The 26,349-nt window shown below is 49.1% G+C and overlaps 1 protein-coding gene across 2 annotated transcripts in view; it reads left to right on the top strand.

Annotated features, from left to right (window-relative positions):
• arfgef1 (ADP-ribosylation factor guanine nucleotide-exchange factor 1 (brefeldin A-inhibited)) overlaps positions 1-26,349 on the top strand; it is a 43,647-nt gene that overhangs the window by 2,422 nt on the left and 14,876 nt on the right. The window contains exons 2-13 of one of the 2 annotated variants that reach the window (XM_023794616.2): positions 15,588-15,618; positions 16,483-16,639; positions 17,052-17,198; positions 17,414-17,593; positions 17,693-17,746; positions 21,811-22,018; positions 23,193-23,309; positions 23,535-23,722; positions 23,854-23,987; positions 24,611-24,845; positions 25,321-25,420; positions 25,527-25,666. In XM_023794616.2, the coding sequence (XP_023650384.1) occupies positions 15,588-15,618; positions 16,483-16,639; positions 17,052-17,198; positions 17,414-17,593; positions 17,693-17,746; positions 21,811-22,018; positions 23,193-23,309; positions 23,535-23,722; positions 23,854-23,987; positions 24,611-24,845; positions 25,321-25,420; positions 25,527-25,666 (1,691 nt within the window). The remainder of the gene's footprint in view (positions 1-15,587; positions 15,619-16,482; positions 16,640-17,051; positions 17,199-17,413; positions 17,594-17,692; positions 17,747-21,810; positions 22,019-23,192; positions 23,310-23,534; positions 23,723-23,853; positions 23,988-24,610; positions 24,846-25,320; positions 25,421-25,526; positions 25,667-26,349) is intronic. The other variant, XM_023794617.2, reaches the window with a different exon arrangement.

Below are 26,349 nucleotides of genomic sequence, written 5' to 3'. Positions count from 1 at the left end.
CGTTCAGAGCTATTTCTGTAGTTCTGTAGCATAACACAGAGCACTGTTCTCCTAAAAGGGTGCTGTTGTTTGTTCAAGGAATTAAATTAGGCTGTCAGGTCTGAACTGGAGAGGAGTAGGCTGTTTTTTCATTTAGCAATTTATAAGGGATTTTAAATTATACCACACATATCGTAATTTACAGCATTACTTTTTGCTGTTGTCCTAAATATTTAAATTGGACTCTCTAAAAAAAAAATGCAGTCAGTTGTGTCATTTTGCATATTTAATATTCATGCATTTCAGTCAACCATGCGAGCGTGTTCTTCCGGCCCCAGATATTGCAGGCATCTCAGTTTCCTTTCCGTTAAATGATGGGATGTGAAAATAGGAGCCAGAGTGGGGCTCAGACTGGGAGGGGTATGTCACAGAGCCCCAGAAAACACCGGTGTCTTGTGAAGCCCATGTCGACCTCATAACCTCCATGAATGAAGCTTGGGAAAGTAACACGAGCCACAGTCATAATCAAACATGGCGGATGCTGTCCGTTTCCGTTTGTGACGTGTTATATTCATGCTGTTCTCTTGCTTATGTGACCTTTTTACCATATTTACACCTGTTTACCCAGCTGGATGTTTTAATGCAGGTTGTGAGGTTCCCTATTTAAGGGTACAAGAGCAAGACCTTTTTGGACTTGATCAACATGACTGTATTCCACCGTGCTGCCCTGTTTTTAACTGCTGTGTTGCTGCCTTTATATCCTCCACCTCTTTTCTTCAGCCTTTTTGAGCCTGACTGTTTGCCGTACCTGTGGAATACGGCAGATTAAACCTAGATGACAAGCAGAGGTGGACGAAAGCCCCGCCCCTGGCTAATAATCTCTTTCAGGCAGGAGTTTCCTTGAAGGTGGCAGTTCATGTTAATAATTGAATTCCCCCTGGTTTTCGTCACGGGGGTGGTCGCAGGAGTCGTGGAGCGGCAGAGCGCCTTGCTTCTTATCATTGTATCGTCATCTTTCACTTTTCATTTCACAACAGTATGCCAGCATAGATTTATAGCAGGATTACGAGGGCTGGGCGCAGTGTGCGTCTCCAGAAGCCATAAGGATCTTTCAGATAACAGAGGTTATTTTCCATAGTCCTGGAAGCATAGGGGTATCCTGCGGCCGGGCTTGTAGGACGGGCTTCTCCACTGCTGTGTCAGCGCTGGGGACGGGCTCCCCGTGCCGTTCACCATTGCTGTGCATCCCTGAGATCTCTGTAATGCTGAGAGCTTCATGCTGTGTGAATGCAGAGACCCAAACACATGTGCTCTGCCTGACAGACACCCCACATCAGGGTAGCCAAGAGTGCAGGGGGGTCAAGCATCCACTGAGCGCTGGATGAGTGATACATTTCTTCAGTTTAACAGTGTTATACAGTCACATGAGGACTTGTTACATCCATCCATCCATCCATCCATCCATCCATTCATCTTCTAACTGCTTATCCTGGTCAGGGTTAAAGGGATTAGGGCATAGCAAATTAAAATTAATCAGCCTTGTTTTTTATTGTTCTGTCACTGCATGAAACAAAGTAATTATAATTTACATTTTTGGCAAATATGTAACATTTCCCAGGAAAATATAGCATAGGGCACATTGGCTGCTTGAGCATTTTACACACTAGGGAATGTGGGGCTCGCGTTGGGACAATTCCTGGCAGGATAAGATGACCTGTGCTGGATTAATGGAGAAGAAGGCGGAGCCTCTATGAGACCCCAGAGCAGTGGTCAGTGCTGAACAATTCATAGACCTGTTACTTCCAGGGTTGGAATGTGCTCCTGTGTGTCTCTGTCACAGCAGTGATTACATGTGTCACGTTCAATTTTACCATAAAGTCACATAATTATTGTGTTTGTTTCCTGCTGAAATTCTATTCTAAAATGCTGAAAATGGTAATAACGAATGAAATGGATCATAATGGTTTGAGCTGGGATGTGGAATTTAGCTGGTTTATTGAATTTGCAGAAAGCTGTTCCGAGTCACATAAAAACCAAAGGTACTTGGTATGACAATCTGAGATCATCCATCAGTGTTCCTGAACCACTTATCCAGGACGGGGTCACAGAGAGTCTGGAGCCTATCCCAGGAAGCACTGGGCTCTGGGCACGGAATGCCAGTCCATGCCAGTCCATGCCAGTCCACGCGATCACACAGTGTGGGCAGGTTATAAGAACTAGCCACATTGCTTGACTTCAGAAGAACACAGAATGCCAGGAGGACACCTAACCTAGCATAGTTAGAACACGCAAACTCCAAACACAAGGCCAGGGGCAATAATTGAACTACCATCTCTGGAGGTGTGAGGCTACAACTCTGCCCACTGTGCCACCCTGCTTTGAGCACACAGAGTCCCAAAGAAGCCACTAGGAGAGCATGTATTAAATGTCACCAACCGTGGGGATGTCTTAGGTCACGCTTCTGGCCTGTAGGTTCAGTTTGGTCCAAGGTCAAGACTGGGGGGGTGACTGCAGTTTAATGCACCATCAGGAGAACCGTGTGTGGTGTGGAGGGCCTGCGTGCGGTCGGAAGTGTCTGGGCACGATCAGTGGGGCCGCATACAACTGGGGGGCCTTTGTGCATTCATAATGCAGTGAATACTCTGACAGCTCTGAAAGTATAAACATGTATAAAATAGCTGTAATATATTTACAAAGTTGTAAAATGTACGGTTTACATTAAGTACTAGTATTTCTAAATATGTACATAACGGTTGTAAATGGCTACAGGTGTCATAAGTGTGGTTGGGGGAATGGGGGGTGCACTGCACTGGTGATGATTACAGTCATGGTTTAGTTCCCTTGTGAAGCACAGTGTGCATCTCGGGTGGGAGGGTCTGGCAGCTGGCTGCAGTTATACGAGCAGCCCGACCTGCGTCTGTGTGACGGGAACGGCGGCATGACATGCCCGCAATGCTAACGATTGGGCTAATGGGCTACGGCCGATGAAGTGTGAAGGTGTTAGGGACTTGAATGTGGCCCCTAACTTTTTCTATGGAGTTGTTGGACTGCCCTGCCCACCATATATGCAGTGACACACGTAAAGCTCATGTAATCCCAGTGCCACCATGGCTTCAGCTCTAGGGATGCTTCATTTGGGAAGCACTACGCCCCCTGCTGCCCAGGTAACCACGTTGGCCTGGGGCAGATGGGCCCTGGGACTTGAAATTCCACTCTAGAAACTGTCTGTAAGCAGAGCCATCGGAAACAGGGAGATAAAGCCTCATGCAATGGGAGGGATTTCATTACGCTCATGCCATCTATTATCCATGGCATCGCGCCTCTCACCCGATCCGTCTCGGCATCAATTAATCATGGCTCACCTGCGATGCTGGGTGGCGGGCACACGCGCTCGCCCGGAACGGCTCCGTGACTCGTGGAAGTTGTGCTTCATGCCCCAGGCTGTAACGTGTTGGCAGTGAGGCCAGCTGAGGGCACGGGGGGCTGGTGGTGTGTGACTCAGCAAGTTAGGACTCCATGCCCACTATTGTAGATCGCTGGTTGAAATCCCAGGGCTATCAGACTGATGCCTTTTTGGACTTTTTGCGCTGTGACCCCCAAGCTTCGCTCTCACCTCTATATGTGTCTGTGTGTCTCATGGAGAGCTAGATGGGACAGATGAAAATACAATTTCCCGCTGGCAATGAATAGAGTATCACTATTCTATTGTAGCCTGTCGAGACTCCCATGCAAGAGATGGCTACAGTGTGGCTTTCAGCTCACTGTGCGCTGGTCAGCGCTTTTTAAACTTTTGAACTCGCACGTTCTTTGACGTGGACACAGTGGCAGGACATTTTTTTGATGATCTTTTCCTGAAAGTGGATTGTCTTAAGAGAGAGTGATTTGTCAGTAACACTGATGTTTCCAGCAGTTGAAATGGGTGACAGCTTTAAATACCTTGGAATTCCACTGGACAATAAACCCAGCTTCAACTGGCATATAAAGGAAATTCAAAAAAGGAGCCATCTGGGATTGTTTATTATATTGAAACTTAAAGCACTCTGTCGCCCCCTGTCTTGTCCTACTCTTTTACAATACTCTATTGTCCAACTCATCCTGCTCTACTGCTACCAAGATAATGGGTCTCCCACACTAAACCTCACTGAGTTTAACTGTAGGCCGTCAAACACATTGCATTAACAATAGCACAGGACAGCACACATTCACTAAACCGCTACTTCACTGTACTGTCCTCTGGGTACGGGTACAGGTCCATGAGGTGCTTACTTTAGCAAAAGCCTGGTATTCAGAGCCATATAGTTGCCCTAAACAGGATGACTCACTGAGGGAACTAGTACATTGTATCCACCAACACAGAGCCGTTGCTGGTACTGGGCTAGTTCTCGCTTGGTGCCTTTTGAGAACCTGCTCTTGTTTCCACTGGTTTCAAAAAAGAACAGAACGGAAATGTTACTTAGGCAGAATTGAGAGAAAAGTAAAAGGGTACATGAATTCCGTTGTTTTGGATTAATTTTGATATTTGATCATTTTGGTACTGTTTTGGATTGTACATTTTTTATAAGCTGCTGAATCAAAAAAAGCCTTTAAGTGACAAGTTTCATAGTTTTCTAAGTATGACTCATTGTGCTCTACATCTGTGGTTTGTATCCACTTTTGTCTCCTTAAAGGTAGTGTTTCACCTCAGTCTGTTTGTGTGAGTGAGTTTATTCTTGGTTGCCCTTTTACCACTGTCCTTTTAAGGATTGCATGATAAAACTGCCTGCTAAAAATCAAGCTTTGCTGTCTGCCTCATGAAGTCTTTGCTACTCAACCATTTCATTTATTTGACCTGCAATTTTTATAATTCATTATTAAATCTGACCAGCAATTGATCTTTCGTTTTCCACCGAATAAAAAAAAATATTTAACATTATTCCACTAATAAGCTAGTAAGTTGTATTAGACAGAACTGCATTGGTTAACAATCAAATTTATCTGGCTCGGATGCGATAACCAGCTCCACTTTCGCTGAAGGTATCATTCCATATTCTGAGACCAGCTTTTCTGTGGTGCCGTACTGCAGCCATTTTTGCTAGCCCAGGGCCAATTTTTTGTGGTGAAAACGTGTGGAACCCGGCTCCAGCACCATGTTGGTGGACACAGGGTATAGGAGTCTAGTTTCTCTCTTAGGATTTCTTTTGCCTGCTGTCGCGTGCCATCTGTGCTGTACCCTGCACTATTGTTGTGTGACAGTAGTATTTCTGCTATATTTTCTGTAGTCATTGTGTAATAACAGGTGTAAAATGCGATGTGGATTCCTGTGGGATGTACAGTGCTGTGGAAAATAATTTCCCCCAATGGGGAAAGTAAAGTCTAACTTAAAAAAGGGATTGATACCAGAGATAAGGCCACCCTAGAAGTGAAGCAGCATGTTCATCCACTTCCTGATGCTCCTGTCTGTTCTCAGGAACTCTTCCTTTATTGTATTCTCATAAATATGTATTACCAGTACAGTGTATGGCTCTGTGGGTCCATGCCCGTGTCCCAAAGGTCAGTGGTTTGAATCCCGTGGTCGGCAGAATGATCATATCACTATTGGGCCCTTGAGCAAGGTTCCTAACCCCAAAAACCACTCCAGGGTTACCGGATAAATGGCCCTGGGCTTCACTCTCACCTGTGGACGTGTATGTGCAAAGATAGAATTTCATGGTTCTTGTCTTTTGTTTCTACAATAGCAGTGAAGGCGTTCTTCCTGTTAATTTGAGGCCATTTTTTATCGAGGGTGTGTCATGTGTGACTGCCTCTTGGGTGTTTACTTGTGTCTCTCTGTGTCCCATCAGCCCTTACGCAGGAAACGGGCAGTCTGCCAGGATCGGTCCCGTTACACAAGCCTTAGGGGGTTTGAGGCTTTTGACTGTGATGGCGCTTCATGGTCCTGTCTGAAGTAGGACCTCTCTGTGTGTGCTAGTCATGCTGACTGCTTGCCAAATGGTGTCTTCTGCAAAGCCAGCACCGGCGGTTTGCAGGCCCAGAGCCAGGGCGAGCAGGCAGATTGTGCACGGTCCTGTTATGGTGTAAATCTTGACTTTTTATGTGCGTCCAAGGAAGGAGGTCTTTATCCGTGGAGGATTCGCAGCGGTCGGGCCGTGTAGAGTGAGATTAGTTTACGGAACAAGGCGCTGGTTTCTTTAGCGTCCCTGAATTATTGATTCTATTACGGTACCGTGGTATTCTCTTCCGTACTGGGGTTTTGTCACGGTCCGATTGTAAAAGGTTCAGCACTTTAGGTTGTTATGGTGATGTGGTGACACAATGCCCAATGTGGCTCGGCAATGGCGTAGCCCGGGCAACTCCCTGCATGCAGTCGGACCCCGGGCCGTAAAGGAGCCAGACCAGCCCTGGAGGTTTATCATGGTTTGCTGTCCTCGGGACCCTGGCTGGGCAAGTCCTACCACCTTCACAAAATGAAAAAGCTCTAAAGGCACTCCTATTTCAGTTCGGGCCTTTAGACAAGTCCCGTGCTTGTGCTATCCAGAATGAAGTGTAAATAAGTGGTCATGTTAGTCCTGTAGAGAGAGTAAATATTCTTCAGCCTTAACCACTCATCAGCCAGTGCTCTATAGACTCCATTCTATAGGGTTATAGAATGGAATCTCAATAGAATGACACCTGGGGGGGATTGGGCATTCTGCCTGCTGAATCCAAACAACCACACATGTCACCTAGAAGCAGAAGTGAGCTTCTTCCCCAGGGTAGATGATCAGAGGGTCACCTAACAGAGTGTGTCCAAGAAAATAATAGATGACATAAAAAATCTGATACTGGTTAGGAGAAGTCAAGGCTGTGCGAAATTGACCCGTATATTGGTTTTAATATTGTGATGAAGCTGGACGGCTCTGCGGATCGTCACTGAAAGATGGTCACCATGGCTTCATTTCAGCACAGTAATGAGATGCGAGGTGGTGTTTGGATGGGCCTCTGCCGGCTGGGCTCGCTGCCGGCTGTCCTTGTGCCGCCCGTCTGGTCGCCGTATGCAGTGCTGATGCTGCAGCCGGGCACTCCGGGCGCTCTTACAGCCAGTGTGGCCGCACTGCGCTTTCGCTCACTCTGCATCCCTGCTGTTTGTTTGGGTCGCTCTCCTCAGAAATGAGGGACGGTGCTGTGATCCGGGGAAGCTCATGTCCACCCACAGCTCGCCTGTGTCTTTAAATGGCCCTCGCTGTCTGTTGCTTTGTTTGCTGCCGTTTCTTCTGGCCTCGGTTTATCTCTCTTCTCTCCTCCTTTCAATGTGCTGTCACTCAGCAGTTATCAGTGGAAAGTTAGCTTTGATTTGCCACGCGAGCATCAACAAGAAAGCTTCACGAGTCGTCGCTTTGTCACTGTCGTTTTGATGTGGGGTTGTGGGTCACCTTGTGGAGATGGGGGGAGGGGGAGGGGCTGTGTACTCTCTCTTTTTAGGGAAAGCCTCTATTGAGGATCACAAGGGAGACCACGTGTAGCCCAACCATTGGGATGTGATCTCAGTAGCAGCACCATGGAGACATGGAGATCTGCAGTAATGGCCTTGCGTCAAAATATGCACCATCATAGAATCATGTCATTCAGTGGTTCAAGTATTGAGAATCTGTCCTTAGTAACTGAGGAGAAATAAAAGGAGCACTGATTTAATGAAGTAATTAGGCAGTGATGCTGAGTTTCTGCTGCTGTCACTGTAATATGTTGGGTTATCATGTTGACTGTAGCACACCCAGAACACTCTTTACACTTCCCCTTCTGATATGGTGTTGAGTGTTTCCTAATTTGCACATAACACTGACTGAATAAATGTAGTGAGCGTTGAGCTGGGCGTTATGGCAAAAAAAAATTATCACAATATTTTTTCCTGTATTGACCGATATCGATAATTATCAATATTGTACTTTCACAATGCTGTTCCATGTAATAATGTAATAATCAAAATAATAATAAAAATAACCCTGTTCTGACAAATAAAATGAATACATTGAAATAAACAATATTAGTAAACAAATACTTATTTTCCAACAAATTTTACTGTTTACTTACAAAATTCCCTTAAAATTATAAAAGGTTATTGATTTTCAAGTATTCAAAGAAACATAGCTCAAATGAACAAAACCATATAATAATGTAGCAATATGCAAAACTGTATAATATTGCAAATATGTTAAAGGGCAAACATAAAATAAAGCAGGACAGAACTGACTGCAACAAGTATCTTCCTCCACTTGGTCTCTTAAAAACCTTTTAAAATTCTGAGGTAGAAAAGTATCTAAACCAAACAACAAACACTTATTAAAAAAAATGCCAAATCATGGTTAGATTTTTTTGTGCGGCGCTGCAAAACGTCACCACACGTCACCATGTCACATGGTACAAAATCCTCGCGAGAGCAAGATGACCTGAGACAGACCGTGCAGCACAAACTGGAACCGCCTCCGTGACGACACAACTTCGCCCTTATTGGCTGAAGATTTTAGGCACACGCATGACATTTGTATCCCAGGAAGTTCTGATGCGTAATCTGCTATTTCTCCCGAATATCACGTAAAACAGTGAGAACTGGTTTTCAGTTCATTTATCTGGTAAAATAAAGTTTAAATAAATTACATAAATGCTCTAACAGTACACGTAAGTTAGTGGTTTATTTATTGTTAGTTACTATAATGTTGCGCTGCTTTATTTGTTTAATCGTCCAGTCTGTGAAGAAGGCATTCAAGTAAGAATTGCATTGTACTCTGTACATGACAATAAAAACTTTGAATCCTTGAAATACATGCATTTGATCTTTTTCCTGGCAGCTATCTTTTTACACAGAGCCACTATACACAATAGTTTATTTTTTTCACTGCTAACAGTTTGGATCAGGAGTTTGTTATTGTAAAAGAAGTAATGTGCTTGCAGGTGATATTTGTATAGATTTATCTACACCCTTCTGGCAGTGCTGCCATAGCAGTCAGGTCTCGCACACTATGAGGAGTAGAAGTTGCCCGACTTGGCTGCAGTCAGTTTATACTCCACCCCTGCAGCCGCAGCCAGATCGCGCTCCACGTCACGTGAGCTGCAGACAGACCTAAGCCCAAGTCGAACGCACCCATTGCTTCTTTAAGGGAGGATGGGAAAAATAACAACGTCGTCGGTGATTGGCTGTTGTGCTGGCGTTTAGTAAACCTCTGCTCGATAGGCCATCGAGTTGTCTGTCTCAGCGCATTCTCTAAAACGGAGAAAACCTGGTTGATCGAGTTTTATAGTCTGTGTGTATCATCGTGATCGTCCTCATTTTTTATCGATAAAAAATTCGAGATCGTTTTATCGCCCAGCACTAAGTGAGCGCCTTACAATCTTCACTGGATTCCTTGCTTTGGGTGTGAAGGGAGTTGGATCCAAACTCTCCAAGTGCTGAATTGTGGCCAGCATTTTCTATATTGACATTCTTGGCATCTGACAGTGACCTTTACATAACTTTGTATTACACTTTTGTTTGATTTCTGGCTGAACATCTCCTTAAATGTGACATGATCTTCGTCTGTATCATAGTAGATTGGACGGTGTGCGGCTCTGTGGGTTTGGACTTGGTACCCACGATATCACATCACTGTGTACTTGCGCTTATATGGCACGTGCCAAATAATCACCAGCAGATTAGTATTGTGCCTAATTAGGAATATTGGGAATCTGTATAAACTCGGCATATCCTTATGTTTAATAAATGTGTTGGACTTTAATCTGCAAAAAGTACCACCACACCACCAATATCTTTACTTGTTTGTCCAAGATATCTCCTCTCTCAGAAGATATTGTTTCTGCTGAGCTGTCACTGTCTTCACCGCCGCTTAAGTGTTCATCACTGCCGTGACATGCCAAAACAGTAGCATGCAGCGTGCTCCACTAAGCAAATTTAATTAGTAGAAGGGTACGCCAAATTTATACAGCTTACTCACTTTTGGGTGTCACAGTACACATCTCATTGCCTAAAATATTATACTTCTAACTTGCTTACCAAATTGTGGACATAAGTAACGTCTGTATAGTACCGAAAAGCCAGTGTCCAGACAAATATTTTGCCCACCATCTAATCGTGATGTGATATTGTGCAGCCCTATTTTAATTTTTTTTTTCCCTGATTTGACCTGAATGTCAAATCAGTCCAAAGGGATTAAATACGAAATCTTTCTGGTCCCAACAGCCAGTTCATGTTAAATATTCAGGTGAATGTGTTTGATGTTTGTGATCTTTGCACTCAAATAGACGGTTCCCCTCTTGCCTGACGAGTTCTCCTTTAATCGTCTGTAACTTTCTGCATGAAAAGGAGGATAAAAAGCAGGACTCGCATGTCCGGCTGGATTCCTCTGCGTTAGGGGGCGGAGTTTGTGCCCTTCACCCACTCGGGCCGATGCACATGATGCCGCCTGACTGGTTATGTAGGGAAAGTGAGATCAAAGTAAAACCTTAATTTCTTAATGCAGTAATTCAAAAACTGAATGAAACTGGGGATGAATACATGTGTCCTTCTCTGGCTGGAGTATTCCTCTCCTCCATGGCGTTCACCTAGGGTCTGTCTTGCTTTTTTGAGCATTCTCCTCTCTATCGAGGTGTGTCGTATGAGGCCCGCGTAGACCAGCCAGTGCGAGAGAGCCGAGACTGTTTGTGTGAAATTTTGTGCACAGGGCAGCTGCTTGTGAAGTTCTCCTGAACTCGTTGCCAGCAGACCAGCTGCAAGCCGTGCTTCTCCAAAACCTCTTTCTTCAGCCAAACCATGCTTATGCTGCTCGTGTTGGACCTTGCAACTGCACCACGCCCACTATATGCCTAGTAAACTGTACGCACATAGGTCTCATGCCCTACTTGAGAAATATTATGTTCCAAAAATCTAGGCCCAGCATTTCACACCATTTTACTCTTTACTGGTTCATCATGGCCCAGTTACACAAAGAGCAGCTAACAGGTCAGCTGACAGGTGACACACACGATGTCATTGAGCTTGGCACACCTCCCAACTGCCACAGACTTCCCATGTAGCTTACCACCTGAATTTACAATCTGAAGCACACTCTGACATCAGCGGTGGGGCCGTGGCACAGCAAGGGGGTAGTGTTGTGATGCAGGTTGACCCTTGCCATGTTTCCCTTTCGATGTAAACCCTGACAGGCTCTGAGTTTGACCATAATGTTATCTCAGATTTGCGGTGGGCCCTTCCTTGTCCTGCTGTGGTTCGGCCTTGGGGGGGCCCTTCTCGCATTCCTCATGTGATCTGCTCTTCAGATGGATTTCACATTGAGCAGGTCTTACTTTTCGGTGGGTTTGGGATGAGTCCAAGTGCTGCAGGAAGGCTGCAGCCTCGGAGCCAGCATTGGCCTGGTTGCTAGGCTGCCTAGTACCTGGTACCTGCGGAGGTCCAGGGCAGCTCTGTTGGTCCATAAAGACCGTGTCCTGGACAGATCCGCAGTGTGGAAGCTCCTTTTGGCCTGTGGCCGGCTAAACTGGTTTGTTAGGCAGTAATCTTGGGCATAAAGCTCATGGAGCCAGGGGGGCTACTCCTGACTAAGTGGCTTGGGTGGCGGTCAACCCTACCCCCCTCAAAGGTAGTTTTCAGAACATTTAATTTATTTAGTGGGTGCTTTTATTAAAATCCATACAATTTTGAGAAAGCAGGGTCCCTCCCTTATGGTGAATTCACCATTTGAACCAATGACCTTCCACTCATAGGCACCGTGTCCAAACCCGCTGAGCCACTGCTGCTGTGTCAGACCCCTGTGGCAGGAAGTATGGCAGGATGGGCAGGTGCAGGGATTACGTCAGGAGGGCCCACATTTCCATGCTGGGGCTGTGTCTCGTGCAGCTCCTCCTTGGCTGATCTGGAGATGGCTTCTGTGTCCTGCCTCTTGAATGCTCTCTGCTTCATTATGCTGTCTGGATTTAGCCTTTTTATACAGTCTAACACATCTGTTCTGTGCCACTATAAATATCTGATTGATTTGTTGCTGGGTAAGCTTGCCTTGTTGTAATTCAATTGTTTTTTTCCTCATCTGAACTGAAAAATAGCAACCTCATATGAGATGCTACCCTCTGATTGGCTTGGTGATGCATAGTAGCCTGTGGTGATTGTCATCTGGTTTGGTGAAGCCTGCCCCCTGGAGGCCCCGTGTGACCGGTGGCAGCATTTTGACATTGAGGATGGCATGTTCCATGTGACTGGCATTTCGGGGGGGGTTGGGGGGGGGGGTGCCTGAACCTGGCTGTATGTCATCAGGATCCTTGTAGGGTTTGGGTCACCCTGGTGCTAAAATGGCTCCTGTATGTTCATATTTAAGACCGGTTACTCACGTGATGTGCATCTTCTCTTGTCTTGTGATGCATGTGTGATGCTTCCTGCTGCAGGGAAAAGGCTGCTGTTCAGCTTCAGGCAGACCTTTGTTTAGGTGTGCTGTGAGTTTATAGGCAAGTCACCCACGGGAATTCACAGGCCAGTGTTCATTTAGCTGTTATGAGGCTGGCAATGGTGGCAGTGCAGGTAACTAGGTAATGTTTATTAGACTTCAGTTAGCAGTGGAGGCCCAGTGAGGAACCTGGATACTTTGCGGTTCAGTCAGGGGGTGTCACATCCATGGCACATACTCAGACATTAGAGCTTAACTCGTACCTTCTCATCTTAACCGTTTGTGTTTTACACATCACTGAAATCATATCAGAATATTACTCACAGACAGTGGTTTTGGATGCGCTTTTTCTTCTGAGTGACATTGTCTCTCTAAGAATACCCAGTAGGCCCTCTTCTATGCTATGCAATGGGATTTGTGATTGGTCAGGTCAGAAAACATTTAGAATAACATCAGAAAATGCTGATCTGATCAGTCTTGTGGTGCAGCAGTGCATGGCAGTGAAGACTGACTATGCCACTTATACTGTAAATATGGCCACGCTCTTGGCTTGAATTTGGCCTGTAGGATCAGTAGGAGTTTTATCAGGGAGCGTGCTAAAACTGTCATGTAATAATTATTTACTTTGTAAGATGATTACCCCCTTATTTCCTCTTTTCCTGCCAGGATCCAGTACTGGCTGTTTTATTTATTTAGCAGAAGGTACATAAATCCACAGCAATGTAAAACTGAGAAAGTAGGCTTAGTCAGTCCCTGGGGCAATTGGGGGTTAATGATCTTGCTCAGGGGGCCAACGGTGACATCACTCTGCCAACACTGGGATTTGATCCGGTGACCTTCCGATCACAGGCATAGTGTCCTAACCCACTGTGCAAGACACCGCCTGTTTCCAAGGTCCTGTTTCTCCCATCCCCTTGTGTTGTGTGGTGTTGTTGAGTTGAGTTCTGTGCTATTCTCTCCTTTTATGTCATGTCAAACTTGGGAAGCTGATTAATTCATGAGTTGACGTTGGTGGCTGTGTCCTCTGCACTTCTCTGTTGGGTTGCTGAGTTTTCGTTTTATCATTTATAATAGTAACCAAACACCACTGTCAGGAGTCGTGAATACTGCTCTGCATTTGAACTGCCTTGCTTTGTTGTTTGTTCTACTGTTGGTTCCTGCTATGGGTTTCCTCTTCAAAGCACTCCTGTCCTCCACCGGCGGTGCGTTTTCTACATGCTCCACATTTTTGGGCCGAAAACAAGCACAGGCCATGATATTTTTAGGAATCAGCCCTAATGGTCTTTAGGAAGTTGAGGCTTCTCCAGATCTGAGGTTTGATCTGACGCAAGCCCTACTGAGCTGGTCTCTGCAGGCGAAGGAGAGCAGAGAGCTTGAGTGTAGGGCGTGCTTGTGAAGCTAACGTCCGGTTTCTTCACATTTATTCTGTGGAGATAAGATGTCACACTTTACAGTTTTGTATGTGCCCCTAAAGCATCTCCTGTGTGCTGATGCGTATGGCCCTAGCATCACAGAGCTGACATGCTACTTTTTCTTGACTTTGACTTAGTGACTTGGATTTGGTGGCTGGATTTTTCACCCTTTTGTCTTGCCATCTTTTGGTGTTTAGTCATTGTTTGGTTCATGGTCGATAAGTGGAGGTGTACCAGTAACTTAAGTACAGTGGGAAAGGCTCTTGTACCAACCCAAATTGGGATGGCCAGTATTTCAGCAATCAGGCCTCACTTCACCCTTTTGGGATGGTTTCACTTGCATCTCTGTGGCTCTGCTTAGGGTTTCTGGCTGCCTCGAGTTAGTACCTCAACACCTGTAAGGACGGGTTTACTCAGCTGTCACTGCGTTCACCTGTGCACTTTACCGGCCCATGTCGTGCCAAGGTAGCCTGACTCAGTGGTACCTGATCCCATTCAGATTCACTCCTGGGGTGTGTGTGGTGTGTGCGCTGTACCTAGAGTAGAAGTACAGAGTGTGTATCGTGATTAACTGCAAACCCGGTTAAGGAGAGAGACCGCGGATAAGATTGTATATACCTGGTAGTGTACAGCACGCTCTTTATCAGAGGAGTCGGTTTTAAATGAGGCATTTAAGAGCCCCTGATGCCCAGCTCTGTGAAATGCTTTTGCAGACCCCTGGCTCCCACGCAAGGCGCAGCAATCATGCGGAAGTACCACACCGAGCAGTCAGGGGAGCAGGAATGGAATGCTGGTGTTGCCATGGCACCCGGTACCTGTCTGTCAGGCCTGGTAGCCGGTAGGCAGGCTCAGCTGCGCGGTGTCTCAGTTCTGCCTGTCTGCGTTACAAAAAATTCTGTTAGTCGCCAGTGCTTGAACCATATCAAACTCATCGTCATTCATTACCGAAGAAGTGGGGCAGGTCTTTGCTGTAAAGGTGTGGTCACCTCAAGCTCAGGGGGTTGTGATCTCTAATGGGGGGGGTGGAGGTGCAGTTCAGGGGCGTGGCCATGCTGAGCTGTCGCCCCTCTGGTCGCTAAGGTGGTTTCTGATGGGAGTGACTTCTTGCCAGTGACCTTGTTCAGCAGTTCACACTTTTGATTAAACTCTCTTCTGCTCCTTCATGGCCCCCTGCTGGCTTTGCTTTATTAATTTACACTTCCGCTCTCTGCTTGATTTTTCACAGAGCAAGAAGCTCTATTTGTCTGCCTCTATTTCTCTGCTTCTGCAGTTGCCTCGCTATGCCTCTGTCTGTGTCCCTCTTTCATTTCCTGTGCCCATGCCTCTTTGTCTGCTTCTGCCCATCCCTCTCTGTCTGCCTCTGTCTGTGCCTCTCTCTGTCATTTTCTGTGTCCTTATCTCTCTGTCTGCCTCCACCCATGCTGTTCTCTCTCTGCCTCTGTCTGTGCCTCTCTCTCTGCCTCCACTCCTGCCTCTCTGTCTCTGCATCTCCACGTGTTTGTATACCTGAGCTGGACTCGCTTCCGCCTTGTATTTGAGTGACTTAAACAGGTTGCCTGTACACTGTGCTCTTTTTGCTGTTAATGTCAGTTAGCAGCATCTTCTCGTTATTGTAAACAAGACTGACCAGACTTGTAAACACGGTGGTGCAGGCCTGAAATGGGAGAGCCTGTTACCAAGAGCTTCACTAGAGGCCAAGCTGCGTGTTACAGAGGGCTAAAAATGCATGGGGATACTGGAGATCTCCTTGCCGCCTGTGGCTCTTCCTGTTTCCTTGTCTGGCACTTACTTACTTCACATTCTGTCCTCTTTTGTTTTTCAGAGGAAATCAAAGAAGAGACAGAGAAGCTAAGGTGAGTCTCGTACCTGTGTCTCGGGGCCTGGGCATGGTCTGTGCTCATGGCTGTCTCCAGCGGACCCTCTGACCTCCTCTAGGATCACCCCTCTCATGGGGTCTCCATTTTAACTCGTCCCCACCCGTCCCCTACTACCTTCCAGGCCACCTACCAACTACCCAAAACCCCACATTCTTCATATTTCACATCACTCTCCTGCTTATATTCAAGTATTATTTGATGATGGCCCATCTGAAAAAGAGAGAAAAGAGGAGATCGATTCAGGTCCAGTTTCAGAGCAAAGAGAGGCATCGCGCCAAGCCACCCAGTACTGTGGTGCCTGTGCGTCGTCCTCCCCAACCTGAGCCCCTACCGTCTCTCCCTATTTTAATTTCCTTTAGATGTGATACTCCCAACATTACGCCAACCCCCCCTGCCCTCCACACACTGTAACAACTGCCCTGGAGTAACCGCAGTACTGCCTGACCAGCCTAATCCCTCAGCCGTCTGATTTCATTATAGCGCTGGGGAGGAGGGCAGTCCCCGGTCTCGCTCACTCCATGACCAGCTGTGTATGTGCGTGCGTGCGTGCATGTGTGTGCGTGCGTGCATGTGTGTGCGTGCGTGTGTGTGTGTGCGTGTGTGTGTGTGCGTGCGTGCGTGCGTGCGTGCGTGCGTGCGTGCGTATGTGTGTGTGTGCGTGCGTGCGTACGTGTGTGTGTGTGTATGTGTGTGAAATCATCACTCCGCTCCCCACTTTCCCCATTACCTCCCACTTGTCCTTCATGTAGATGAATGTGGCCTCTTGCTCTGCCAGCCAGCGTGTATCTCTCCGTGCTTATTGGAGGATCTGTCTGTCTGTCTGTCTGCTTACCCACACAGCCCGCCCCCAGGGGACAGCAAAGCCGGCTCCAGCACCTTGCCTCCTGTCAAATCCAAGGCCAACTTCATTGAAGCGGATAAGTACTTCCTGCCGTTTGAGTTGGCGTGCCAGTCGAAATGCCCACGCATCGTCAGCACCTCCCTGGACTGTCTACAGGTCAGCCGCTCTTCCGCCTCCTCTCTGCTCCCCCCCCCGCCCGGATGCTGGGATGGCCCGGGGCTTTCAGAGGGTGCAGAGATGAGCCGTTCCACACACCCGCGTCTCGTGTCTCTCATATGAAGAGCTTGACCCGTATATAAAAGAGTAGATTGTCTTTACTGTCATTATACAGGAATAAAGTACAATGAAATTCAGACTCCATATCCGGGCGTGCTCTCGTATTAGACACATGAGCACACATACGGGTGGCAGAATAGCTTGGGGTTAGCACAGGGTCAGGCATGTATCCTGAACGCCTGGGCCAGTTTTTGGGGTTAAGGGCCTTGCTTCTGCCGGTTGCAAACCAACTACCTTCTGGACCCGGGCACTAACCTGAGATATCTCCTCCCGTTGTGCTGCCTGCTTACAGAAACTCATCGCCTACGGACACCTGACGGGCAGCACGCCGGACAGCACCGCGCCCGGGAAGAAGCTCATCGACCGCATCATCGAGACCATCTGTGGCTGCTTCCAGGGCCCCCAGACCGACGAGGGCGTCCAGCTGCAGATCATCAAGGTAGGCCTCTACTTCTGGCTTCTGGACCTTTCTAGCTGTCATGTAAAAGTGGGAGCAGATTTAAATGTTTAAAACGTGACAGGGTGTTACAGTAATATTGAACAGTAATGCAAAAACAGAAAACAGCTTGATTTTGTTTTCCGGACATCCAGTCTCAAGTTGAACACATTCCGGAAGCAGTTGGGCTGATTTACTCCCCTTGTCCTCTCCCCTAGGCCCTGCTCACCGCCGTGACCTCACAGCAGATCGAGATCCACGAGGGCACGGTTCTGCAGGCGGTGCGGACGTGCTACAACATCTACCTGGCTAGCAAGAACCTCATCAACCAGACAACAGCCAAAGCGACCCTCACGCAGATGCTGAACGTCATCTTCGCCCGCATGGAGAACCAGGCGGTGAGTGCAGGTGGCACCGGCAGCACGGCGGCCGTGGACACGCAGCGGAGTGTCAGGCATTTTTTTAATTGCCACTTCTCCCCCCTCCCTGAAATATAGCTTACAAATCACAAGATAAGTTGGTCTTTGGCCTCCAGAAAGCGAGAACGGCAGGTAAAGTGAGCAGGCTGGGCTCTGAACTGCTTGTCCCGAAATCCTCAATGTGCAGCTTGGCTTCAGCATCGCTGTGTGTGTGTGTGTGTGTGTGTGTGTGTGTGTGTGTGTGAGAGCCCTCCCCTCTCAGTGACTGTGGTGTGTGTGTGTGTGTGTGTGTGTGTATGTGAGCCCTTCCCTCTCAGTGACTGTGGTGTGTGTGTGTGTGTGTGTGTGTGTGTGTGAGAGCCCTCCCCTCTCAGTGACTGTGGTGTGTGTGTGTGTGTGTGAGAGCCCTCCCCTCTCAGTGACTGTGGTGTGTGTGTGTGTGTGTGTGTGTGTATGTGAGCCCTTCCCTCTCAGTGACTGTGGTGTGTGTGTGTGTGTGTGTGTGTGTGTGTGAGAGCCCTCCCCTCTCAGTGACTGTGGTGTGTGTGTGTGTGTGTGTGTGTGTGTATGTGAGCCCTTCCCTCTCAGTGACTGTGGTGTGTGTGTGTGTGTGTGTGTGTGTATGTGAGCCCTCCCCTCTCAGTGACTGTGGTGTGTGTGTGTGTGTGTGTGTGTGTGTATGTGTATGTGAGCCCTTCCCTCTCAGTGACTGTGGTGTGTGTGTGTGTGTGTGTGTGTGTGTGTATGTGAGCCCTTCCCTCTCAGTGACTGTGGTGTGTGTGTGTGTGTGTGTGTGTATGTGAGCCCTTCCCTCTCAGTGACTGTGGTGTGTGTGTGTGTGTGTGTGTGTATGTGAGCCCTCCCCTCTCAGTGACTGTGGTGTGTGTGTGTGTGTGTGTGTGTGTGTGTGAGAGCCCTCCCCTCTCAGTGACTGTGGTGTGTGTGTGTGTGTGTGTGTGTGTGTGAGAGCCCTCCCCTCTCAGTGACTGTGGTGTGTGTGTGTGTGTGTGTGTGTGTGTATGTGAGCCCTTCCCTCTCAGTGACTGTGGTGTGTGTGTGTGTGTGTGTGTGTGTGTGTGTGTGTATGTGAGCCCTTCCCTCTCAGTGACTGTGGTGTGTGTGTGTGTGTGTGTGTGTGTGTGTATGTGAGCCCTCCCCTCTCAGTGACTGTGGTGTGTGTGTGTGTGTGTGTGTGTGTGTGTGTGTGTGTGTGTGAGAGCCCTCCCCTCTCAGTGACTGTGGTGTGTGTGTGTGTGTGTGTGTGTGTGTGTGTGAGAGCCCTCCCCTCTCAGTGACTGTGGTGTGTGTGTGTGTGTGTGTGTGTGTGTGTGTGTGTGTATGTGAGCCCTTCCCTCTCAGTGACTGTGGTGTGTGTGTGTGTGTGTATGTGAGAGCCCTTCCCTCTCAGTGACTGTGGTGTGTGTGTGTGTGTGTGTGTGTGTGTGTGTGTGTGTGTGTGTGTGTGTGTGTGTATGTGAGCCCTTCCCTCTCAGTGACTGTGGTGTGTGTGTGTGTGTGTGTGTGTGTGTGTGTGTGTGTGTGTGTGTGTGTGAGAGCCCTCCCCTCTCAGTGACTGTGGTGTGTGTGTGTGTGTGTGTGTGTGAGAGCCCTCCCCTCTCAGTGACTGTGGTGTGTGTGTGTGTGTGTGTGTGTGTATGTGAGCCCTTCCCTCTCAGTGACTGTGGTGTGTGTGTGTGTGTGTGTGTGTGTGTGTGAGAGCCCTCCCCTCTCAGTGACTGTGGTGTGTGTGTGTGTGTGTGTGTGTGTATGTGAGCCCTCCCCTCTCAGTGACTGTGGTGTGTGTGTGTGTGTGTGTGTGTGTGTGTGTGAGCCCTCCCCTCTCAGTGACTGTGGTGTGTGTGTGTGTGTGTGTGTGTGTGTGTGAGCCCTTCCCTCTCAGTGACTGTGGTGTGTGTGTGTGTGTGTGTGTGTGTGTGTGTGTGTGTGTGTGTGTGTGAGAGCCCTCCCCTCTCAGTGACTGTGGTGTGTGTGTGTGTGTGTGTGTGTGTGTGTGTGTGTGTGTGTCAGCCCTCCCCTCTCAGTGACTGTGGTGTGTGTGTGTGTGTGTGTGTGTGTGTGTCAGCCCTCCCCTCTCAGTGACTGTGGTGTGTGTGTGTGTGTGTGTGTGTGTGTGTGTGTGTCAGCCCTCCCCTCTCAGTGACTGTGGTGTGTGTGTGTGTGTGTGTGTGTGTGTGTGAGCCCTCCCCTCTCAGTGACTGTGGTGTGTGTGTGTGTGTGTGTGTGTGTGTGTGTGTGTGTGTGTGTGTGAGCCCTCCCCTCTCAGTGACTGTGGTGTGTGTGTGTGTGTGTGTGTGTGTGTGTCAGCCCTCCCCTCTCAGTGACTGTGGTGTGTGTGTGTGTGTGTGTGTGTGTGTGTGTGTGTGTGTGTGTGTGTGAGCCCTCCCCTCTCAGTGACTGTGGTGTGTGTGTGTGTGTGTGTGTGTGTGTGTGTGAGCCCTCCCCTCTCAGTGACTGTGGTGTGTGTGTGTGTGTGTGTGTGTGTGTGTGTGTGTGTGTGAGCCCTCCCCTCTCAGTGACTGTGGTGTGTGTGTGTGTGTGTGTGTGTGTGTGTGTGTGTGTGTGTGAGCCCTCCCCTCTCAGTGACTGTGGTGTGTGTGTGTGTGTGTGTGTGTGTGTCAGCCCTCCCCTCTCAGTGACTGTGGTGTGTGTGTGTGTGTGTGTGTGTGTGTGTGTGTGTGTGTGTGTGTGAGCCCTCCCCTCTCAGTGACTGTGGTGTGTGTGTGTGTGTGTGTGTGTGTGTGTGTGTGAGCCCTCCCCTCTCAGTGACTGTGGTGTGTGTGTGTGTGTGTGTGTGTGTGTGTGTGTGTGTGTGTGTGTGTGTGAGCCCTCCCCTCTCAGTGACTGTGGCTTATGCTTTGGCCCTTGCCTGCTCGCTCCCTCTCCTCTTTATTTTTCCGTTTTTACTTGCTCGCCCTTTTCCCCTAGTCCTGCTTTAGCCTGTTTGGTGTATCTGCCATAGTGACATATTCTGCACGGTGTGTGTGACGTGTGTATGTATGTGTGACGCCTATTATGCTTACGTGTTGCTCTGCGTCTCTCTCCGCTCCGCCCTGCGCTGTCTCTCTCGCTCTTTTCCTCACATGTACCTGACACATACGTGTGCGATGTGCATAAGAAGCCTTTAAGGCGGTTGCCACATTGAGGCTTGTTTCCTGAGCTTTGCTCTCCAGCTCCACTGCATGCATGTTTTTGTATCAAATCTTCGTACCATTTCCATTTCGACTGGTCTTAACCCCCCCAACCCCCGACCCGACCTTAAGCCTGGGAATCCCCAGGAGAGGCTGACGGAGACGCTTTGCCCTGTGATCTCTGTTCCTTCTCCGTTTCTAAATTCTTTTCTCCTAGTTACCCTTCCTCTTCTGTGTCTCCTCACTACGCAGCACCCCGGCCAGCAGGGGGTGGTGTGGCTGGGACACACTCGCTCCACCTTTCCTTCTACAGCCTGCCAGATTTATTTGCTGGTGCCTTACGCTTGGAGTATAGCGCTATTCCAGCTGCAGTTCCGCTGATGATCAGTCAGTGTCGCTGCAGAGTGTTCTGTGGACCTTTCCACAGGTGGCCAGTACATTACCATGGGGATTGAGGTGGGGGGGGGGGGGTGGGGGGCATCTTTTCTTCTGATAATTACAAATTCCAACATTAGTTGACAGAGGAGACATTTCTAGTAACTGAAATTTTAATCAAATGCATCCCCATGCTTGTTAAGGTGGTACCTTAGCCTGAAGCTCTGTTTATTTTACATTTTCTCGGGATAAATGTGTTTAAAAGTTTAAAACCAATTTCTTACAGCATACACATTCACTGAATGGCTGCGTGACCCTTTTGGCATAATCTGAAACTCTTGTAGCTGATGTCTCGGACGCCTCTGAACCAGGCCGAGCCGAGTCGATGGGAAGGCCCAGCGGGGCCTGAGGTGTCCTTAGCGGGAGCGAGGCATGGGCTGTCCGCTTCCTAGCCTGTGCAAAGCTGCTGCCTGAAGCATGTTGTGACATTGACTGTTTAGCTCAGTGCTAACGCTGATGCCTGATGTCACGTGCCGGGAGGGAGCATAGGCCTGACGTGTCGCCCAGACGGCCTGCCTGTGCCCCAGGCCGCCGCCAGCGCAGTGTCTGCTCTGACATGCATGCGGGCCAGCATGACTCTGTGTCGGTCTTGTGTGTGTGTCCGCATCTCAGCTCCAGGAGGCCAAGCACCTGGAGAAGGAGCGCCACCGGCAGCAGCACCTGCAGCAGTCTCCCATCGGCCATAAGGAGCAGCCCGGCCTCGGGCCTGCCGACAAGGCAGACGAGGTCCCCGCTCACGAGGACGCCGAGAATGGGGCTGAGTTTTGTGGCGAGGAGAATGAGCAGACTGAGGCCGACCAAGCCACCGCTGCTGCAGAGAGTGAGTTTGGCTGCTACACCTCCATCTGAGTGCTTCCCAGTCTCGCTTTATTACATGGCTCCATAGACCACACCCCCAAACTCACTGCTCCACCCACAGCTGATAGGCCACACCCCCAAACTCACACTGCTCCACCCACAGCTGATAGGCCACACCCCCAATATTCACACTGCTCCACCCACAGCTGATAGGCCACACCCCCAAACTCACACTGCTCCACCCACAGCTGATAGTCCACACCCCCAATATTCACACTGCCTCACCCACAGCCGCCAGGCCACATCCCCAAACTCACACTGCCCCCCCACAGCCGCCAGGCCACACCCCCAAACTCACACTGCTCCACCCACAGCTGATAGGCCACACCCCCAAAATTCACACTGCCCCACCCACAGCCGCCAGGCCACATCCCCAAACTCATACTGCCCCCCACAGCCACCAGGCCACATCCCCAAACTCACACTGCCCCCCACAGCCGCCAGGCCACATCCCCAAACTCACACTGCCCCCCACAGCCGCCAGGCCACATCCCCAAACTCATACTGCCCCACACACAGCTGCCAGGCCACATCCCCAAACTCACACTGCTGCCAGGCCACACCCCCAAACTTTCACTGCCCCACACACAGCCGCCAGGCCACAACCCCTCTATCTTGTATTGCCCCACCCATGGATCTCAGGCCACACCCTTTGCCCCACATTGCCTGACATCGCTTTGGACAGAATTGTCTGCTCAGTGAATGTAAGTGGTAGAGCCACGCCCTGGGCCCTCACTGGCCCCTCCCCCTCCATTCATTTGCACTGTTTGTCCTCGCATCCTGCACACAGATGGTCTTTCTCCCACAGTGGAGGCCAGAGTGACTGTCACCGTCTGCTGTAGGAGGGTCTGTTGTGCATGTGCTAACCGTCACTGGGGGATCAGTGCTGACAAGTGGTGAAGCACGTCTCACGCGTAGCTGTCGGCTCCCGCCTGCGCCGGTAATCCTTACGGAGCGATGCAGATGGGCGCGGCATGTCATGGCAGAGAGCTCTGCTAGAAAGTGGAAAGCTCATGATTTCTGTGGGCTGGATGCACCTCCACAAGCCAGTGCTGATTCACAGGCCACACCCTCCGGACTCGCCTAGCTGACCGGCTTGACAGTAACGCCTTTTACCCCGGTCCCATGACATGCAGGCCTGTCAAAGCGAGACGCAGATGGCGTAGATGAAGACGAGGCGGCCAGCTATGAGGAGAAAGCCCAGGAGATCGTGCAGAGCATCCTGCAGGAGGTCGTCAGCACCGTCACCGCAGGTACGTCCCCACGGTTCGGATATCCCATCCCGCCAGGCCGGTGAGCGGCGGTGAAATTAACAAGGCAGAGCCGTGAGACAGGAAGGCTAAGCTGGGATTTCCTATCGTCTCACCCTGCTGCACTCTGAGTCCTCCGAGTTGCATTTCTCGTGAGGTGTGGCAAACTGATGATGATGGCGATGAGGAAGATCTTTTTGTTGAACGGAGGCATCTCCCCACTGGCAGACTCCAGGGAGAATGCAGACGGCACGGAGAGCGTGGAGGGGACGCCCAACTCCCTGGAGGAGGAGACGGGGCTGGGGAGCGACGGCGATATCGTCCACGCCAACGGCATCCCCGGCACGCCTATCTCAGCCAGCTTCACGCCATCCCTGGCTGACGACAGGCTGTCTGTCTCCTCCACTGACACTCAGGTACGCTGCTCTGCACTGTCGCTCTCCATACAGTTCTGGCCCTCTCATTGGGTGGGAGTCATTATTTCATTAATTAATTCTGGTGGATTAATTCTGGTTCGTACTTAACGAACCGCGCGTCTGGTCCGCAGGAATCTGGCGCTGCCAGCGGCCCCTCCCCTGGTGCTAAGTTCTCCCACATCCTGCAGAAGGACGCCTTCCTGGTTTTCCGGTCTCTCTGCAAGCTGTCCATGAAACCTCTCTCAGATGGTCCGCCTGATCCAAAGTAAACAGCGTTCCCTCGGGGTCTCTGGGGCACCGCCGTCCCGACGCCAAACCCGGTCTCCGGGCAGCTGCTTAACCTCTTACCCTAAAAATGTGCAGCGCGCTTCAGTCAAAGGCTCTGATGTGCCGCGTGACATTAACTATGCACGGGTCTCTCAGAAGGTGTCCTCCTGCGTATTTTCGGTTGCCCATTTTTTAAATATTGTGATGTGTCCTTCATTGAGGTCATGAAATGGGCCACCTTTCTGTTTGGATTTTTTATATGCCAGGCTCTCGTGCCTGTCCCCGTTCGAACCCGGCGCCCGGTGTTGGGAGGAGCCTCACCGAGCTCCTTCAGACACTGCTTCTGGACTTTGCGGCCCTCAACCAGAGACACGCACACACACACACAAACACACACACACACACTCTTGCTGTGCAGGCCAAACTGCTCATGAGCTTATATGAGCTAATTTGCGGGCTGTGTCTTCCTAGATTTTGCTTATTGACTTATAGCAGCCTTCACTCACTCACTGACTAACTACTTCCTCCATCAGACAGTGTCAGAGGTCATGATAGTGTGGGTGGCAGGTGGTTTTTCCTTTCTGATGATGGTGACACCTTCTGCATCCTCCTCTCCTCCAGGTCTCACGAGCTCCGCTCGAAGGTCCTGTCCCTTCAGCTGCTCCTGTCCATCCTGCAGAATGCAGGCCCCATCTTCAAGACCAATGAGATGTTCATCAACGCCATCAAGCAGTACCTGTGCGTGGCGTTGTCCAAGAACGGCGTCTCTTCCGTCCCGGAGGTCTTTGAGCTCTCGCTCTCCATCTTCCTTACGCTGCTGTCCAACTTCAAGACCCACCTGAAGATGCAGATTGAGGTGGTCCTGCTCTTTGTGGCTAGACCTGTGTTTTTAGTTTCGGTACCGAAATGTAGTTTCACATTTCCTCATGGATCCTTACCTTCTGCATTAGCAGCTGTGGTCACTGCTACTCTCAGCTTTGGCCTCATTTATCTGCATATTTTAAACATTTGTAATGTCAGTCACATTTCACTATAAAGTCATAAATCTCTGTTGCTAAACAAGTAGAGTGTTGGGCTGACAATGCAAAGGCCACGGGTTCAAATCCCCGGGAGTACATATAAAATTTAAACCACTTTTCTGTAAGTCGCTTTAGATAAAAGCGTCATAAATTAATAAAATGTGAATGTGACACTGCATTTCATCGGAAGATAATACCTTATAATAGCAGTCATTGTTTGTAGTCTGGTTTGAGGATTTGTGATGTCCCATTGCTTGTATATGTGATGATAGTAATTCTCTGTTTCTGCTCATTTACTTTGTATTAATGTAGGTGTTTTTCAAGGAGATTTTTCTCTACATTCTGGAGACCTCTACTAGCTCCTTCGACCACAAGTGGATGGTCATTCAGACCCTGACCAGAATATGTGCTGGTATGTGAGACGGGCGTCTTCGAGATCTCACTGCAAACTGCCCTGCTCTCTCCATCTCTCAGCCTGGGTTTTCTGTCGGTGTCTGTCTGTCTGTCTCTTTTGGTAGACGCCCAGAGCGTGGTCGACATTTATGTGAACTACGACTGTGACTTGAATGCTGCTAACATATTTGAAAGGCTGGTGAACGACCTCTCGAAGATTGCGCAGGGCAGGGCCGGACACGAGCTGGGGATGACCCCCGTCCAGGTGAGACTTCTGCATGCAATCTCCAGTGTGAGGGACATGCAGTGTCTACATCGAGGTCATACTCAGCAGTGTCTGTTAACTGCTATAAGAATAACTCCCTATGGATTCAAATACATGTCTTTTAGGTAATATACCGTATAGATAGTTGGAGGTGGTTTAACCTGTCCTGGTTTTCACCGTGGTTTGTATAGTTAGGAAGGTATGGCGTTAAATTAGCCTCAAAACTCACGCATAAAAAAACCACTCATGCGTATGCTCTCGCGGGCAGAAAAGCCATCCTCATTATGTGCTCCCATCTGCACAGCGCTCGCTTACTCGGCGATAAATTAGTCTCAAAAACCCGGACTATGAGCAGAAAAGCCATCCTGTCTATGTGCTGGTGCTCGCTGAACCCTCTCTATGCGCTCACCGTCTGCACAGCACCCGCTCGCTCGACAGGTTGAGTTTGAGACTTCAGATGCGGGAACAGCTGATTGCTCCACTTTGTTGATTGGTCACTTTGAATCCTGTGATTGGCTGTTTGCTTTGGAAGAAGATGATCACTGACCAGTGGATGAGAGAACAGCCAGTTTCATGCTCTGTCATGATGTCAGAGCAAGAAAGTCTTACACTAAGTTAAGGTGGTAATCGGAATCATACATAAATTATTGAGAATGTAATACTTAATGATTTTTTGATAACGG

Source organism: Paramormyrops kingsleyae, chromosome 15 (genome assembly GCF_048594095.1).
Source record: "Paramormyrops kingsleyae isolate MSU_618 chromosome 15, PKINGS_0.4, whole genome shotgun sequence".
Taxonomy (NCBI): domain Eukaryota; kingdom Metazoa; phylum Chordata; class Actinopteri; order Osteoglossiformes; family Mormyridae; genus Paramormyrops; species Paramormyrops kingsleyae.
Note: the sequence above shows the minus strand (reverse complement) of the source record. Positions and strands in the feature narration are given on the sequence as shown.